Source organism: Dendrobium catenatum, unplaced genomic scaffold, assembly GCF_001605985.2.
Source record: "Dendrobium catenatum unplaced genomic scaffold, ASM160598v2 fragScaff_scaffold_685, whole genome shotgun sequence".
Taxonomy (NCBI): Eukaryota; Viridiplantae; Streptophyta; class Magnoliopsida; order Asparagales; family Orchidaceae; genus Dendrobium; species Dendrobium catenatum.
This window is the reverse complement of record NW_021319147.1, coordinates 51,379-70,871: the sequence shown is the minus strand read 5'-3', so window position 1 is coordinate 70,871 and position 19,493 is coordinate 51,379. Positions and strand designations below refer to the sequence as shown.

General features: G+C 36.1%; 1 protein-coding gene across 1 annotated transcript in view; it reads right to left on the bottom strand.

Moving 5' to 3' along the window:
• Positions 1-863: 863 nt before the first annotated feature.
• Positions 864-19,493, bottom strand: part of LOC110109064 (ferrochelatase-2, chloroplastic-like) — a 63,459-nt gene continuing 44,829 nt past the window's right edge. The window contains exons 6-11 of the mRNA XM_020839960.2: positions 17,484-17,587; positions 17,275-17,401; positions 15,805-15,957; positions 2,512-2,612; positions 1,871-2,072; positions 864-1,455 (exon numbers count right to left, since the gene is read on the bottom strand). Coding sequence (XP_020695619.1) covers positions 1,231-1,455; positions 1,871-2,072; positions 2,512-2,612; positions 15,805-15,957; positions 17,275-17,401; positions 17,484-17,587 — 912 coding nt within the window. The 3' untranslated portion in view covers positions 864-1,230. The remainder of the gene's footprint in view (positions 1,456-1,870; positions 2,073-2,511; positions 2,613-15,804; positions 15,958-17,274; positions 17,402-17,483; positions 17,588-19,493) is intronic.

The window sequence follows — 19,493 nt, the reverse complement described above, 5'->3', positions numbered from 1 at the left end:
AGGACAAAATCTGTAGATAATTTCTTATTTACCCTCTAATTTATCTTCAGCACCTTTGACTCAAAGCAAACTCTCTTAAAAGAGCCAAATATGATTTCAGAAGCCCACATTCAAATATAGGATAATTAGTCTTTCATTAAACACTTGTAACGCAATATTATCATCCATAACCAACACCCTACAGAAAGACTTGCACATTGTAGAATATTATTAAATACTATATAGTTTCTAGTTTCTAACTACGAAGGCATCATTGCTACTCAATTCTCCCTTTGAGTACACCCGTAACCCAACAACTTCTGACGCACCTGCCCTCTCTTCATGTAAAATGAGGATAGCGAGGCCTAGAAGTAGCAATCTGCCGACTCATTGAAGATTTGAAGTAATCATATGCTTTGATCGATAGCCAAATATTAGATACGAGAGAGGTCTTGCTAGCTTAAAGATATAAACTAAGCTAGAATCCCCCCCATCAAAATAATGCCAAATCAATATTAAAAATGCACATATGATTGAATATGCATTCATCTTATTCCAGTATTAGCTATAGGGTATAGGGTTTAGGAAATACCAGTAAATTATTATAAAAAACAGCCTCTTACCCACACTTTTATCTTTGCAACGGAGCAGCTGTAGGTTGTACATACACTTCTTTAAGTCATCTTATGAATCTCATAGATGCTTAGTAGACAAGAGTTCATAGAACTTCTACGATTATTAAAAACAAAAGGAAAATCAAGTCATAAGTAATTTTATCTTCAGCTTCAATTTTTTAGCAGCATTTTTATAGCCATAAGTTTAACAAAATCATATTTTACCAAACAAGTTTGTTTTCAAAGCATGAATCATGATGAGTAATGTCCTTGAAGATTAAAGTTGAAATTCATTAACATCAAGTGGTGAAAATTTTAGATTGCCCAATGTGATACAATAAAATATTATATTATACAAAATGATCTCATCGTCTTTAAAAGAAAATACTATGATACAAAGGATGCACAGACTCGAACTAATAGATGGCATGATTGATATATATTTCCTTGATGGAGGAATGGTATTAACAACCAGCTTATGGTTACTTCAGACCTATTGAGGAGACTCGAGATTATTAAATAGAGAAGACGATGATTTTTGTTATCTTGTCCAACATTATGATTTAAATTTTTTTTTTATAAGGATCATTATAATATATTTTTGGTGGTCATATGAATGCTTTAGTAGGCATAGTTACTAGTGGAACAAGGGAAGGATGCCCCACTGGTGCAAGAAGCCCTGACCTGTAGTTACTTCAAGGACCAACAAACCAAGCACAGCAATCATGGCTGCCCTGCCATTCCATGTCTCTGCGCTTCTTGTCCATCCCCATTCCCAAACTAGCACCGGTGGAGGAAGTTTTTCACGCTTGGTGTCATAGGCAGCCAATAACTCTTCTACGCTCCCAAGGGGTACCAATGACTGCAAAATATCAACATTTTATTAAACACTATACCGACATCCATCACACTTAAAATGTTATTGAAATACTCCTTAAAAATCAATGTCTTAACTATTTATTATAGGTTTGAATGTATTGGTGTTTCCAGCACTCTGATATGGCATGTTAAATCATGAAATTGCCTCAATAATTGATCTTTTGAGGCAATTCAATCACTTAGAAGATCTCCATCGCCATTGACAAAAAAACATTTATAATATGAAAGCTATAAATTGGCAGAACTCACCATAAACTTTTATATATTATAACAGTTACTTTCTCAGTTCATTGACTAGATTCTTAAGCTTTCAAGAGGAAAGCAAATCCACACATAATGAAACACCTACTACGATAATAAGGATCACTTTTAACTTGGTGAATACAACCCTTTGATACCTGACGAGCCTCAAGATTGGAGACGGCCATTGCTCCAACATAAGGAAGGCTTTCTATTACTGCATCAGCAAGATCAGCAATGAAGGTAGGTTCACATCCTAGTGCAGGAACCCGTCCCCAGTTCCTCACACCAGACTTCATAGCCAACTCTTTGTACTCGACATCAATTTCTTCAAGAGTTTCAATGTGCTCACTTACAAAGCTGAAAAAATACAAATATGTTTGGAGAAATAAGACAGTTCAAAGCAAGTAAAACGTGCAACCTTCCCATGCTTTCAGATTCTGTCAATATATTTCGCTGATAGAAATATGTTTGCTTTCATAGGCACATATATGCAAGTCATTCAACTGTTCAAAATTTTTCATAATATTTTTGGTTATAAGAAACGTGAACAAATAAAATGACCTCCCGCAATATTATTTTTGTGGATTCATAAAAAAAAATTTGTATAATTCATTTAATATCATCCTCATGTTTCATTCTAGATTTTCATAATATCATAGTTTCATATTAAAAATTGTAAATAAAATATCAAACATCTAAATGGGCAAAGGGTTACTAAACTAAATAAGAAAGCCAAAACTTAAATAAAAAAATAAAAATATAAAAATGAAAATAAAAATAAAAAAACATGTCATACCTTATGGGGACAGCCAGAAGGCTTTTCACCCCTTTCTGTCCAAGCTCAGCAATAGTCTCATCAGTGTAGGGCCTCAACCATTCCACAGGTCCAACACGACTCTGTATTCAACTAAAGAATTTAAGCAAGCTAGAAGGATATGTAAATGAATGCTTTCAGTTTTCCACGTTTTACTTCCACAAATTAAATCTATTATGTTTAATTCAAGACAGTTTATGGCACTATTAGTGGCCAGGGAAAGTGATGAGGACACAAAAAAATACGGCTACGATCGTGCCTATATATTTTGATCTATTTTATGTATTTGATTTGTTATTGTTCTTTTTCTCTTTCTACCCTCACTTGAGGGCTTTGTCTAATGTATGCCCTAGGGGCAATAGTGTCTTTGTTATTCCCTTCATGTATTTGGCTATTTAAAGCCTCCCTCTTCTTCTAGGAGGGTTAATGAATGAATTATAAGAAAATTCCTGCACATGTGTTCTTTGAAGAGTTGTGAGAGTTCTAGGAAAGAGCTTTGGAGAAATTCCTAGGGAGGAAAATCGGATCACCCACCAACCTTGGAGACGGCCGGGTTCGTGGTTCTTCTTCCTTTACCTTTCTTTCGTTCCATTTCCTTTCCCTTTCTCCTTCCCCATTAAGCCACCAACATCCCCATCCAATTCCCTTTCCTCTTAGCCGCCGGATTCCCTAACCACACTCCACCTCGACGCCGGCCAAATTCCCCCACGGCAACCACCGGCCCACTTACTGAAAATCCCACCCCCACCCACCGGCCCTTCACCCAACCGAACCCTAGCCCAAGCCGCCGCCCCTTCCCCTTTGGGTTTTCCCTCCATCATTGCTTGCAATTACCTCTTTTCTAATTGGATTTGAATAATTTAGGCAACTCAACTACTTTATAAATTCAAATTTATTTGAATTTGAAAAGTTACCTAAAATACCAATCCTATTTTAGGAAAGTTTCCAAATCCCTTCCTCTTTGAGTTTTAAATTAATTTGGGATGAAATATCTCAAGGAAGCATTAAAGGCTTCCATAAAAATTTCTCCAATTCCCCTTGGTGCCGCCGGCCCCTCCAAGCTCCCACCTCCTTGATGCTTTCCAAAATAAAACCTTTCATGTGGGAAAGAATTAAATACTTTCCTAATTTAGATCATCTTAACTTCGGAAAGAATTCAAATTCCAATTAAATTGAATTTGAAATCCTTTCCTAAAGAGATTGATTTATTTTTGGAAACTCCCAAATCCTCTCAAATCTGAAATTGATTAGAGATTTCTCTCTAATTCTCTTTCCCTTTTTAGCAAAACCCAAGTTTGGAAGGACTCATAAATTCCACAATTAACTCTCCATTGCTAGACCCCCCCACCCCATCTCTCTTTTCTAATTAAAATCCTTTCTTAAATCCTCAAATAAAGCTCTCCCTAACCAATCCCAAATCCAGCCAGTCCCTCCCAAGCTGTCCCTGACGTTTCCCTCTCGTTTTGGAACTTTTGGCTTGCTGTCTATACAAATCAGAAGAATTATCCTGCTGTCCTGCACTATTGGAGTTCCTGAATTAGTATATAAAAGTTCCCAGCATCATCTAGCAACCATCCAAGGTTTTTCTAAGCATTAGAAGTTGCTGTCCAGTTTTTTCCAAGTGCCAAACTGCTGTTCAAGATCTTCTCAAGACCACCTATCTACTGTCCAGAGATTCCCGCAGCAGTTCGCTGCTGTCCAGCCCCTCTGGGAGCGACCGTTGCTGCCCGGAATTATCCGGAATCACTGTCCCAGGTTGGCTACTTGCTGTCCAAAGGTTCGAGTGTGGATTTGTTACTGTCCGAGCCGTCAAGATGCCACCAACTGCTATCCAAGCTTGCGAGAAGGTTGAATCTTAGTAAAGGGTGAACTCTTTCCTTCTCTCTTACCTCCTTCGTTGATCCTTGCTTGTGGTTTTATTTGATTCATGCAAAATCTTACCAAGCTCTGCTAAAAGCTTAGTATTTAGTAGGAATTGTTTGAGAGATCTTTCATAGCACTACTCTTATTGTTAGATTAGGGATTTCTTGTTGAAACCCATCTCGTATGCAACGTCAAGAGTAATTGATTATTATGGGGTTTTTACTTTTCGAGAGTAACTTGGCCTAAGCTTGTGTTTACCGCTCTTCGGTTTTATTTCATTGTTTGAATCATCATAAAACTTTAATTAATTAGCTCTTACTCAATAAGTGTGCAAAATCCTTATCTAAATCAAATTTTTATATATGTCCTACATCAGAAAGCTATGGTGAGTGGATGGCTCCAACTCCTATTTCCCCAACTCAGGAATTCTTTTAATCTGCCATGAATTAAGTAAAAATAAATTTACCAAAACAAAACGAAGCTAGAAAATATTAAAGAAAAAAAACCAAGAAAGACATGGAGCTCGAGTTAAAATGTTATTTCGTCTCTCCACGCATTAGGGTGCTACGGAAAAATGTTATAATGCAAGCCAAAACGCTACTAGATAACTCCAATTAGCAGACAAAAAGAACGCAGTTATGTCTAAATGTCTAGTAACTATGAGAAAAAGGGCAACAGAACAACAGATTTGAAGGTTATGTTCCAAAAAAAAATTATCAGCCTTAAGGGGCCTTTTTCTGGGAAATGTGGCTAATCAGAAAAACTACAAATGGCCAAATGAGAAGTTGCAAAGCAGAAAACTGTTGAGCATTCAGCCATGTGAATTAGTAGTTGATGATAATATAATGAAGTTGAAACGCAGAAAAGGTTAGGATGATCACAAAGCATGCCTAGAGCATTTGTCGCTTGGAGATGGGCATAAAGGTGAAATAACATGAACATTCAAGTTGATATGTTATGGACATCAAACTCTAAGGTTATGTATATATTAATATTCTTAAAGTGTTCTTAGTGTCAATGTATTGAACGTATCATAATTACCAAAGTTAAAAAAAAAAAAATAAATCAAAAACTTTAAAATGGTTAAATAGCTCACAAACATTACTATACAAGTCTTGGAAAGTCAAGGGTGCAAATAGTCTATTCCTTCCAATTTGGACTCAAACAACCTCATATGCTGAAATCACAACTGAGCTTCCTATATATCATCAAAAATCCTTTTTTATTTATTAAATAGTATTTGTTGCCTTTAAAACCCATCAAAAATCCTTTTTATACAAATACTCATTTTTTACCAGCGTAATTCTATCATTAAACATTCCCAAGCACCCAATTTAAAAGCAAATTTTTTTTTTTCTTTTGAGGAGAGGTTCTTATATATAATCTCAAAGAACGCATTACAAGCATAAACAACCATACAGTAAAAACCCACATTGCTCCCCATCTTAGCATATCTATGTAGCCAAGCATTTCTCTCATGCCAAATGTTTTTATATAAACTCCCACGATTAAAAGGAACATGCTGTGAGAACAAGTATTGCTGTGACAAACATTGCCCACATTGCTCCCCATCATAAAATCCTTAGAATGTTAGTTTGTCTCTCCAAGCATGAGGGTGTTACGCCGATTAGCAGACAAAATTGTACTGCATAGTTTATGCTTATGCGTTTCTGCTTTGCAACATCTCATTTGGTCATTTGTAGTTTTCCATTCATCAATGATGAACCACATTTCTCAGAAAAAGGCCCCTTAAGTCTGATTTTTTTTTTGGAACATAACCTTCAAATCCGTTGTTCAGTTACCCTTTTTACATGATTACTAGATAACCATGAGAAAACTAAACAGTAAGGTTCTCATTAAAAGGGGTTTTGCAACTTCTCATTTGGCCATTTGTAGTTTTCCATTCATCCATGTGCTGCCTCTATCCTGATTGGAAAAGGGCAGTTATCAATCTAAGCCCCTTCTAGCGAGAACCTATTGCAACTTTCTGAGGTTCATAGTGTTAAATGGAAAGTAAAGCTAAATGCATAGATGGAATCGATTCAAATATTGGAATGATGAAATGATTTTTTTTTTCAATACATGGCTTGATTCTTGATGTTCCTTGGCCCCTCTGCTTTGGTACTTTTTTGACTAATTTAGTTATTGCTCTGTTGGATAGAAATGTTTTGAGGTTGCTCTTCTTATTGCTATTCTAATTTTGATTGAAACAATAATGAGAGCTCAACCAAGTGTGATGACTACTCTGGAAGAAGCTCTAAACAGCGGCTCATCTGGCAATTTAACATCTCTGACAATTTAATATCTCGGTAAGTTCTCATTCCTTTTTACTGGCTTTTGTTAAGGATCTGCAACCTTATGTAAATCACACGTTCCTTTTAGCTCTCCCCTTTTTTAAAATTTGAAACAACTTTTTATTATAATTGAGCTCCATCTCTTATTATTCCAAAAAAAAAAAAATTATTGCTGTTTGTTTAGGGTAATGCAGCTTTAAAAATGCAGGCGCTGGTAATTTCAGAGATACGGAAACTGCTGTTTTCCTTCTCCTATCATTATGTTTCTCGGCTAATGCAAGAGTAATGCTATAAACCACTGTACAAACTGGAAAATTTTTACTTTTAATAGCTAACACAGCTTCCAAACTTTCCACTTTAGTTTATCTTGCCTTTTAATCTTTCTCAATAGCTATAGTACTACCCAAGATGAATTATAATGGATTAGAAAATACAAAACACTCTTCAACAAAACTCTTCCCAGGTGTTCTTAAAACTGAAGCAAAAAACTTTAAGCAGTTTTTTTCTCTTTCCAAAGAATGTTTTTCTACTGAAAGCCTTTTCATTTAGAAAATTTTTTGAGAGGAATGTTCATCATCTCCAAATCATTCTTCTCTCGGACAACAAACATCAAAAAACAAATCCAAATCGTTTTGAGAGAAATACAAAGGTAGCAATGCTTACATTGCAAAGCCTCTCGAGGTTCTTTCAAAAGGGTTGTAGGATAAAAAATATAACTTTTTTTATATAGCACATTATGTCGTCACTGCAACAACTGTCGCCAACTTCGCCGCTGAAATCACCTGTGAGACGCATGTCACCACCATCTTCTCCTCAAGCAAATGCATTTCCTCCTCAAGTATTATTCATTATTTTACAAATTTTGTTCCTAATAATTATTTAACCTATTTTTTCTTTTGATTTGTAACCCTCATATCCTTTGATAAACTTGATTAAGAAATCCCAACTAAATTTAATTTTCAATTTTTCTAATTTCTTTTGAAATCATAATTTTTTAGAAACAATTAAATTTTTTTAACCCTTTTTTTTGTGCTTGTAACCCTAAGGCCAGTAGTGATTAGATTTGTGTTATAATTTATATTAGATCATTATAATGATGTTGCTTTAATTTTTGCATCAGGATTTAGATTAGTGAGTTATAGTGCTTTGAAAATGTTACTTTAGTCAGGGCATGAAATGGAGGATAGGAGTTATTTTTTCATTGATGTAGGTGCACATCCCTTGTCATGCAATAAAAATGCGAATAAATGATAGATAGAACTCATAGAAGTTCGCTAGTTTTTATTTGCTTTCAACTAATTTATGAGTTTGTTGTTCAGATATTTTATTTTTTCTGCAATATCAAATACTTGAACACAATTTTACACGCGCTTCCAGCAGCTAAGGGTGATCCAAGTGATGAGGTTAAGCCTACTATTTCCAAGCGGATTAGGGTCATTATACTGCTTGATTTTTCTTAAAAAATCGAACTTTGCATTAGAACATTAAAATGATATAAAAAAGCATCGAGATTCAATGCCATCATTTTGATTTCATTATGCAATGTTTTTTAAATGTCAAACTTCAATTAATGTATCTAACCTTTATGAGCTACAATTTCATTGATCTCAGCTTGTTATTTTAGGGTTTTGTAGAGGATGGTTAAAGCAATGATAAAATTATATAAGTCAAAGGAAGGACCCGACATGAAAACATAACAATCAAGTTGATGTAGAAGCCGGACACAATACATGTGTATTTGAAGTGTAATGATTGTGAGAAGGTGGTGAAGGGTGGTGTCACTGGGAAGGATCAGCTAGCTTGATCACACAAGAATGTCTCCCTTTGTACCCAAGTGCTTGATACTGTGAGGGAGGAGATCAAAACATGCATGATTAAGTCAGTAATGTAAAAACATCTATCATAGAAACAGTTTGATAATTGAATTGATGTTGGCTCAAACTACAGGAGTGACCTTAGTGGTCAAGATTCATCTTCCTCATCGCAACCCATGTCCGCTAAGAGTGCAAGGGGTCCCATAGATCAGTTCATGGAAAACAAAAAGAAATGCCTTCTACATCACAAAGGCTTACCCCAGAGAATGCTAGAGAGGCGCGTATACGGGTATTCATGGATATAGAGAGATTTTCTTACGAGAATGCAATCCCGTTTAATGTTGCAAACTCTCTTTCTTACTACAACATGATCCGTTCAATTGGAGTCTATATATGAGGGTAGAAACCTCTATCATGTATAATTTGAGGACATAGGTTTTGAAGGAGTTGGCAAACACTAAGAAAGGCATTGACAAACATTGAGGATTTAGAGTCAGTTAAGGGTTACTCTCATGTCCGATGGATATTCAGACATAAAGATCAGAAGTTTGATAAATGTACTGCTCAATAATTCTTACGACATACTATTCTTGAAATCCATTGATGCATCTGATCAAGTAAAAGGTGTTTACTTTATTTTTGGATTGCTTGATGGTGTTACTAAGGAGATCGAGGAGCACTTGGTAGTTCAAGTGATAACAAATAATGTCAGTGCTTATAGAGCTGCAGGGGTAAAACTTATGGAGAAGGTGAAGCATTTATATTGGACTCCCTATACTGCACATTGCATAGACCTAATCCATAAAAAACTTGGGGACCTATCACAACATAAGAATGCACTGACAAAATTAAAAATATAAATAAGTTTTATATATAATTATTCTTAGGTTTTAGCATTTATGAGAAAAAATTCAAAAAAAAAAATACTCAAGCCTGAAGCAACAAGATTTGTCACTGCCTATTTGATTTTGCAAAACATTGGAGTCAAAGCAGCATTTAGACCCTATGTTCACCCAAAATAGTGGCTAAGTTGTGTTACAACAAGAAAATATGAGGGGAAAGAAATTAGAAAGATTGCTTTAAAAGACAGGCTTTGGCAGAGTGTATTTTACGCTATTAACACCACTAGGTCAATTGTGCAGGTTCTGAGAATGGTAGATATGGAGAAGAAGCTTGTTATGGGTTTCACATATAATGTTATGAATGAAGCAAAGGAGATGATTGCCAACAATTTATGAGGAAAAGAGGGCAGCTATAAAAAAATTTAGGATATTATTAATGAAATGTGAGGCTACAACTTTATTGGCACTTACAACATGTTATTGTCTTAACCCTCTGTTTAAATATTCAAAAAATAGGTTAACGAATCTATGGGCTAAAAAATTCATCCCCGTCCTCCCACGCGTTGCTTTTCTTCGGGGGGAGTTTTAACGGAATTAAGTTCCGGGGTAAATTTTAGGAAGACAGATGAGGTTCTAGAGATTTCACTCTCATTTTGCGAGAACTTTATGATCTGAGTTCTGTTTTCCTATAGGCGTAAGCCCCTATAGTTAATTACCCCTCCTGATAACGAGAGAGAATTTTCGATTAGGGCTAGTCTTCAATCAGATACGTAGAAATACGTGTTATCTAGCATATAGTAGCAGCATGAGCTTAGGTATTGAAGAGTTTGGAGATTTGATGTTTACAATAGAAATTTTATCATCTTGCACATAAAGTGGATGGTGGAGGAATGAATGATGGACCCAATCAATATCCCATGGTTCTGTCGTCCCGGGCCATTGTGGTCCCCAGTCTACTTAGTCAGAGGAGGTAGTCGACCCAACCTGATAGAATGATCCTTGTCGGGAGCCATGAGTTGCTTCGTCCAAGGGGACCTTGTAGACTAGGGGTGAATGTTTGTCTAAGGGGATAATTTGAATCCACCTTAACTGACAAAGGGCTTTGTCCCCTATCGATTATATCTTATTGATTCATTGCTCAATGATTTGACGCCATTAGAGAGCATACGGGCGTTGACCATGACCGTAATTTAATGTTACCATTTTACGACGAACAACCCGATTCAGAGGGTTTCGGTCATAACTGTTTACATATAGTGCCATTTCACAGCAATACCATAGGTGTGGTGCCATATGGCGACAAAACCATCAGTTAAATGACATGTGCCACGTCCTTAGTGGCAAGAGACATATTGAGAATGAATCATAGTGATATTTTCGACCAGGTATTAACTCTTTGTGAGCTAAAGTATTTTTCAATTTGTCCACCTCGACAAACTATTATGGAGAGTGGATGGATTTTGCTTCAAATGATTGATGAATTATTTCAACTTTAAATATTCTAGACTTGGATGATTTTGGGATTCTAGATTTTGTGGTATTTGGGTGGGCATTTTGAATATTTGAAATTAACCCCTCCGGTTGAGATCTACATTCAACACGACCATCATCGGGGTGTTTGGCGGTCATTTCTATTTATGGATTAAACCTTGTCAACTCTGCCGAGCTGTCAACAGAGGATCGGCTTCGTTGCTTACTTTGTGGTTTTGTTAATGAATTTTCTTTGTTGGAGGCCATGAAGGTCTTGTATGAACTTATAAAATAAGTATTTCGGTCGACACCCTGACCATATATCTATTTGATAATTCGAGCCGTGTCGACTCTTATCTATCCATATAGAAGAATCGGGTTCGAACTACGTACATTTATTGACCTGCGCAGTATCCCTAGATGTCACGTGTGTATCCAAAACACACTCGCCGGGGCCCATGAGGGTGTTTGAGGGGCATTTTATAATTATTTGTTAAGCCTTATCGACTTCTATTTACCTGCTTAGGAGGATCATGTTCAAATTTGGATTCATCATTTGACTCGCACAACATCCATAGACATAACGTGTGTATCCATAACACGCTTGCCGGGGTACATGCGGGTCTTATGATTATATATGCCTCTATGTGTACCTATGTGCATATATATTACAGTGCATGTGCGGAGCATTGCATGCAACACAAAGGGGTGTCCGACTGCATAAGTGACTATTATTACTGAATGCGCGGAGCTTTATTTTAAGCTTTATTGACGCCTCCTATTTGTTTGTATGAAGGTTGCAGATCCGATGGTGTGGCGTTGCGCTTCAGTGGTCCATGGTTCTTACTACCGATTTCCTGCTTTTACTTACACGTGAATCGTAGCGTTGTCACCTAATTCCCATGAGATATCTCATTGTTCTGATGTAAACTCCATTTTTTCAGTCACCCTTAAAATAATTAATTTTAATTAGAAAAATGCATGATTTGTACAGGATTTATGCTAAATCCTCCGTAAATCTTACAGCAGAATAAATTCTCCATTTCCCTCTTGTTTTTCCCTAAGGGGCTGTTCGACAACATGATTTATAGGATTTGGACTACGAAGCTTGTCGAACGAAGAAAGTTACCTTCACAGCGTGCGGGCTCCCGTCACTGCCTCCAATAAAAATGACGTAACTTCCGATCCCATGGGAAGGGAAAGGCATTGAAGGAGCGTAGTCAAACAACCATGAAGGAGCCGAAGAAGCACTCAGAATGGAGAAAGTTACCTTCACTGCACGTGAGCTCCCGTGGTTGCTTCCGATCAAAATGTCGTAACTTTCGATCCCATAGGAAGGAGCGTCGTCGGAGGAGCAAAGTCGAACAGCAACGGAAGAGGCCGCAGAGGCAAGTGACAGGGAGAAAGTAAACTTCACAGTGATCGAGCTCCTGCCACTGCTTCCGATCAAAATATCGTAACCTCTAATCCGAAAAACAGGGAATGTCGAATGAGCGAGCTCGAACAATGATGAAGGAAGATGAAGAAGGTGGAGCGTGCAAAAAGGAGTGCGAGAAAGCAAAGTGGTCGAATGCCTCATTCATGCGATCATTTAACGACGCGAAGTTGAGATCGTGCGGAGAAAGGTCGAAGGGGTATCGACGTGCAAACGACGTGCAAGCAGGATTTGGGGCAACGTGCGTTGTTCAGGTACGACGCTCTCTTTTTATTTTTGCCACGACTTACGGGTCAACAAAATCCTGAGATAAAATTATAATTATATCATTGTATAGATAGGCTTATAGCTGATTAATCTAAGAGAATAAATGTTGACATGCAACTAGTACTTCTCAGAAATAAAGAGCTTTTTTTTACTGCAACAAGCAAAAGACACTATTTCCAAGCGATTTTAGGGAATTTGATTTATTTCTTTAATGTTGGATACAAATTTATATATGAAAATGATTCATTCTACTTAATATACTCATTTATCCAAATCTCATTTAAGTGGTGAATATAATTTGGTGACAACACTCCAAAACTACAACATTTTGCTTTTAAAGTTTTGTGATTATCGTAATCTTCATCTGAATGTGAACACAATTGGAGTGCATAAAATCAAATGCACACGAAGGGGAGTAATCATTTAACAATATTAAGAATGAAGTCCTTGGTGTACATTATGTGCAACAAAAGACTTAGAGACATAAAATTGAAGAAGAAATGGATGCAGGTTGATGAAAACCCTTAAATTTGTGAGGACGTGACATCAAATGATGAATTGTTTGTAGATGATAAGTGATTTGTAGATGATGAAGTGGAAGTAACACCATTTGAATTACTAGATGAAGATTTGAATGTTGATTGCTTTGATAGTGATAGAAAAAGAGCATCTACATCCACCACAATCCAACTACATAAACAACTAAAGAGAAAAGGTACATAAAAATAATTTATTTTGTAAAGTTCATTTAATTTAGAGTATTACTCTCATCTTCATATTGATAAGGAAGAGGAAGATAACTAAACTAGATGAAAAAGAAGCAAATTGGGAGGCATTAGACTCCACAGGTGATGAGGCAAGGAAGAGATCATTTTATTATAACGAAGACTCAAATGAAAACCCTCTTAGTAATGACAACACAAATGAATTTTGATTTGTCATACTATTTTTATTTTTTAAAGAAATGAAATGTATATGAGTAAGGAACTGAAAAAGAAAGAATATCAAGTTAAACTTGATGATATAATGTTATATGATATTTTTATGATGTGTAGCTATTATGATATTTCTATTTTAATTCTATTTAATGCAATTTATCACTTATCACTTTACGACTTGTGGAAATTTTTGTTTCATATATATGTCAATATGCCTTGCGAGCAATCTACTGGGCCTGTACAAGCCCAAGGGTGTGAGTTCAGCCGTGAAATGGCACGTGAACTAAGCACATCAAACTCGTGAACTGAGCTCATCGGGCTCATGAATTGAGTGATCTAATGGCTCGTGAACTGAGCTTGATAAGATAATGAGCCAAACTTGAGTCTGCCCCAACTTGACTCATTAGCTCGTGAACCACCTCCTTTAGAAAATTTTAATATAAAATATACTTAAAATATATTAAAATTTAGAATATTAAGTACAAAGTTGTTAAAAATATTTAAGAATAATATTTCACTTTCTTAAATTAAATGATTATTATTTTTTATTTATCATTCTTTTTTATCATTTTATTATAATAATTGCTTAAATTATAATCATTTTCTCTCTTTCATAATAAACAAGTCGGCTCGAACTCATAGTAAAAGCTCGAGCTCGAACTCGATTAATCAAATCAAGCTCAAGCCAAGGGTGACTCGAGCTCTGCTCGACTTATTTAAACCCCTATGCAAGCCAGATAAAAAAGTCTAGCGTAAAGGGCAGAGTGGGTTAGATCACAGAGGAAGGGGAAGGGTGTTGTGGTGGTTAGAGGGTGGCTACACCTCTCTACACCATGTTATAAGGGAAATATTTTGTTTTGTATATTCATTAGAAGAATACCTTAAAAATAGAGGAGCATATAATTTTATGAGGATCAATCAAATTAACATACACCTCGTACTACATCTAGTTAACTTTCCAATATGGATATTTTCCTACACTAGCAAAAGCATTGTCTATCGCAGAGTTTTAATACAATTTGCTAGGTTTTGTTGTACTACTGTAAGAATTACAGTGTCACTGCACCGTTATAATCACACACATATATCATAAAAGCATACTGCTTAGCTGCTCTGTATGCAAAACTATTGTCGTTTCTACAATCAATCGGTTTGCAAAATCATGATCAATTACAAGGTATTATCTTGCTTGGCGTCATGTAAATCTCTCCCAGCAAAATTCAACATCAAGTTTGCATGTATTAGTATTACTGTGCTTTCCAAACTCATTCATTTTATATTTTGAACACTGACTGCATCTAGTTTGGCTATTATGTTCATTTAGTAGTTGCTATCAAATGCAGTGCACACAGACGCAAAAGAAATTGAAAGCAAAAAAATTAAAATTAAAATTATGACATTATTAGCAGAAGCAGTTCATGACAGGATATTCTTCCTAACTGCAGATCCGTCTAACCAAATAGAATCTAATAAGCAAAAATCTTGCCATCAGGTGTTGTTGTGGAGTATCGCAAATAAAAAAGAAGAAGAAGAAGATCCATTTAATAGCCAAGTGAATGTATAGTAAACCATAAGCCAATAACCTTGCTATCTCAAAAATTAAAGTTCAAAGGCATAATTTTAAGGTAGAAAACCCGATAGAGAGGGGACTAAAATATCAAAAAAGAAAAAGCTATGGTTTTGAAAATCAAACCGGACCGGACAATTTGACTAGTTCAACCGTGAACCCATCATATGGCCAGTTCGATCCTCACAAAAAACCAGCCCAATATCAAACCGGTGAGAACTGGTTTGAACCAGCTTTGAACCGCTGGTTCAACCGGTCAATCGTTGAATTGGTCCTGATTTTGAAGAACCAGTCGGTTCAATTCATAACCATTTTCAATAAATTAATTTAATATAAAATATTTGATAAAATATTAAACTAATTTAATTATAACACATTTTATTTAATAATGAGCTGAAATTTTTATAATAATCATATATCCATTAAGTGAATTTAATATATAATTTATGGTTTTAAAATTTATCTAAATATATAACATAAATTAACAATAGTTTATAATAATTCATATTAAATTTAACATAAATTAGTAATAATTTAAATTAAATTTCTAAGTTTATATATAAACTAAATTTATTTTTAGTCACAAATTTATATCATTATATAATTATTATATTATTTATTTATTATTAAATAATTATAATATTTATTACCCAGTTCAACCCTGATATAATCCCGATCGAATCATTGAACCTTGAATCTCTCATATTTCCAATCTGACATCCGATCTAATTTTCACAACCATAGAAAAAGCACGTATAGAATACCTAAAAAAAGGAGTAGAGCACCTGGTAAGCAAGTGTGTAGGCATTAGTGATATGCCGTCTCTCTAATTCTTCCATGATCAACTCCACACACTCCTCCATCTCTGCTTTGTATGGATCCCCAGCTTCTTCAACATATGCAAGTGGAACTCCGTGGGCACTAAAGAATATCATAACCTGAATTTCAATCAACCCACATTGTGAGCAAATGAAGTTTGTCAACAACATGAGATATTTGTCGGAAGTATGAAAATGAATCGATGATACATCACAACAGGCAAAGCTCCACATAACTCAAAAGCATAAACACAAACTCCTTGTTATCTCTTATACTTCGTGTTTTCCAGTTTATTAAATTCACATACAAAGCATTGTCCAACTCTCTTAAAAAGTCTTATCCAATTGACCCTCCTAAAACAGGCAACTTTTCATATTACAAATGACAAACTCCTAGTCAAGCGTATAACCAAACTGTGTTTAAAATAGGAGAGGTGTCCCTATAACATTCACCTATACGCCAAATAACAATTCAACAGGACCTTACACCCTACGCTGCATTATCATTCCCACAAAAAATAAATACAACAACAACAATAACATCAAGCCTTTGTCCCACTACGTGGGGTTGACTAAATGAATCCTTTTTCGCCATTGTGTCATGTTAAAAATCAAATTCTCATTTAAAACTAATAAAGAAAGATAATTTCTAATATTTTCTAACCAAGTCTTTTTAGGTCTACCTCTACCTTTCTTAACAAAAGTACCAAACTGTGTTTAAAATAGGAGAGGTGTCCCTATAACATTCACCTATACGCCAAATAACAATTCAACAGGACCTTACACCCTACGCTGCATTATCATTCCCACAAAAAATAAATACAACAACAACAATAACATCAAGCCTTTGTCCCACTACGTGGGGTTGACTAAATGAATCCTTTTTCGCCATTGTGTCATGTTAAAAATCAAATTCTCATTTAAAACTAATAAAGAAAGATAATTTCTAATATTTTCTAACCAAGTCTTTTTAGGTCTACCTCTACCTTTCTTAACAAAAGTCAAATCTAATACCTCAACTTGCCTAACCGGGTCATCGGAAGGCCTCCGTTTAAATGTGACCAAACCATCTAAGCGACTCTCTCTAATTTTATCTTCAACTGGAGCTACTCCAACCTTTTCACGTATATGCTCATTTCGTATCCTAGTGTACTCTTATTAATAACTTGATCACCCAAAGTCACAATCCCCTCACTAGGTCTATTGCTACTAAAATTACACTCTATATATTCAATTTTTGATCTACTCAAGTGAAAATCTTTAGACTCTAAGGTTGACCTCCATAATTCAAGTTTACCTTCAACTCCCTTTCTAGTCTTATCAACAAGAAGAATATCACCAGCAAAAAGCACCACACAAAATAAATAAATAAATAAAATAAACAACAACAAAAACATATAAAGATAAAAGTTGCAGATGTATCAATAGGAGATGGACCTTTTGACGGCTCTCAAAATTTTCCAACTCTTTTTCAATTAGATTTGCCATGGCTTTAATATATCCTTCACGCTGGTACCATGAGGGAATGACAGTATGCTGCATATTGACTAAATATTCATCCTCCCTTCAGAAATACAACAAATACATAAGATTTTCATTTTATTTTAAAAGCATCATAATGGCATTTCAACCTTAAAAGTCACGACCTGAAAATACTCTCTAGTAAACGAAGACTTGAACCACTGGTTGATATTGAGAATTGTGGATAAAGAGGAAGAACGACAAGTTTTGTGATGCCATCCCTTTTGATCTGCAGGAACAAAATCGTTAAGTTGCAAAGTATCTTGCCATTAATTTGCACGGAATTTAATTTACTATGATATATCGACTAGAATATTAATGTACAGCCAAATTTGCATTTCAAAACATCAGACGCAGTGAAATCTAGTCTGCAAGTAGAGATATTTCCAAAAAAGTAGCTGGAACAGCGTTGATTCCTATTAATTAGGGATATTTCCTCATCCCAAAACTAGAAAACATATGAATTGCGAGCTGGGGCTACTAAAAAATCCCATAAAAATAACCTATTATTTTTAATACTCAATCAGTAATTGTATAATAGGGGGAAAAAAAACTTTTTTAAAAATATCACAAAATAAAGCTATCTATTATTTGCATTACAGGGAAAAGCCCAAAATAATACTCCAACTATTTATATGTGAAAAATTTAGTCTCACAGTATCACACTTATTCAATTTAATCGGCCAACTATTAAAAATTTCATAAATGGCCCCCCCCGGGGGACCCAAAAGAGCTCACAACTCTACTAAAGATGAAAAAGAAGCCAGGAGAGACGCTAAGGAGCTTCATAATGTGATTCTAGAGAGATTCTAGAAGTGAAAGACCTCGAGCTACTATCACTTAGGCCACTTGACCCAAGGACTAAAAGACGGTTTGTTCAAATATGCATTTGGCTTACAGCAGTTGAAGACTCTTGCTGAGCAGTTGGAGCTGGCCAACAACTATGTAAATGCAAAGGAGTACAAGAGTGGTCAAATCTTCCTAGGGCACTTTCCCCCACATGACCGTTGCTAGGAGAGAGCAGCTATGGGGAAGAGAAGAAGAAATATTTTGCACTAGGGATAGGAGAGGCCGAAGAGATCTCCCACCGCACTTGTCATCGTGTTGAGCACTAGAGAGAACACATGCAACCAAGGACACAGAGAATTATTGGACCGCCAATGCCAAGGTGGAAGAGCCTCCACGTGCTACTCACTCATAGCTGGAAGAATCTGCCAGCCGACCATCTACCTACCCTACTTACACTCCCTTGAGAGTATCAATGGCCGAGTTAGTTGAGGCAATCCAAAACAAAGAGTTCTTGAGGCGCCCAGTGTATATGAAAGCGACTGCCCACACATGTGATACCTCAAGGTACTGTGTTTTCTACAAGGACAACAGCCATGACACAGAGTGTCGCCACCTGCAAAGTCTAGTAAAAGAATTGATTAAGACTAGAAAGCCAAAAGAGTACATGCTCACTAAGCTAAGGCAGAAACGAGCGAAGGCGTCCATAGGAAGGGCGAACGAACAAGTGTTTACCCATTCAGTCCATATCGCTAGAGTGGTATCCACCATCTTGGGGAATAAGCGAGCCAACTTGGCAAAGAGTGCGAAGAGGCTACGAGCTTGAAAAGCAAACTCAACATCTACCTCGCGCGCTCCAACAGTAGATGTCGCCCCAATCACCTTCAGCAAAGTCGAAAGCCAACCAGAGGGAACCAGCATACCGACGCTATCGTCATCACCATGCTGATCATCAAGTATCAAATTGGAAGCATTCTGATAGACACAGAGAGTTCTGTTAATATAAATTTTAAATATATTTATGAAGATGAATTTACTTGCCTCTCAGCTCCCCCGTACTACATGACCCTTGTACGGCTTTTCAGGAGAATGACAGGAGACAAAAAGAGTGACTGCTCTGCCTGTCACTTGTGGAGAAGGCGACCATTAGTATACAAAAATAGTTGATTTCAACATCGTCGACACCCCTGTCATCTACAACGCCATATTCGACAAGCCCCTAGAAAACATTTTCCAAGTCGTCGTGTCTACCTACCACGTTGCGATCAAATTCCCAATTAGAAAAAGGGAGATCACTGTAAGAGGGGACCTCACTCAGTTGCACACTTGCTACCTAAGGGCGATAGGGA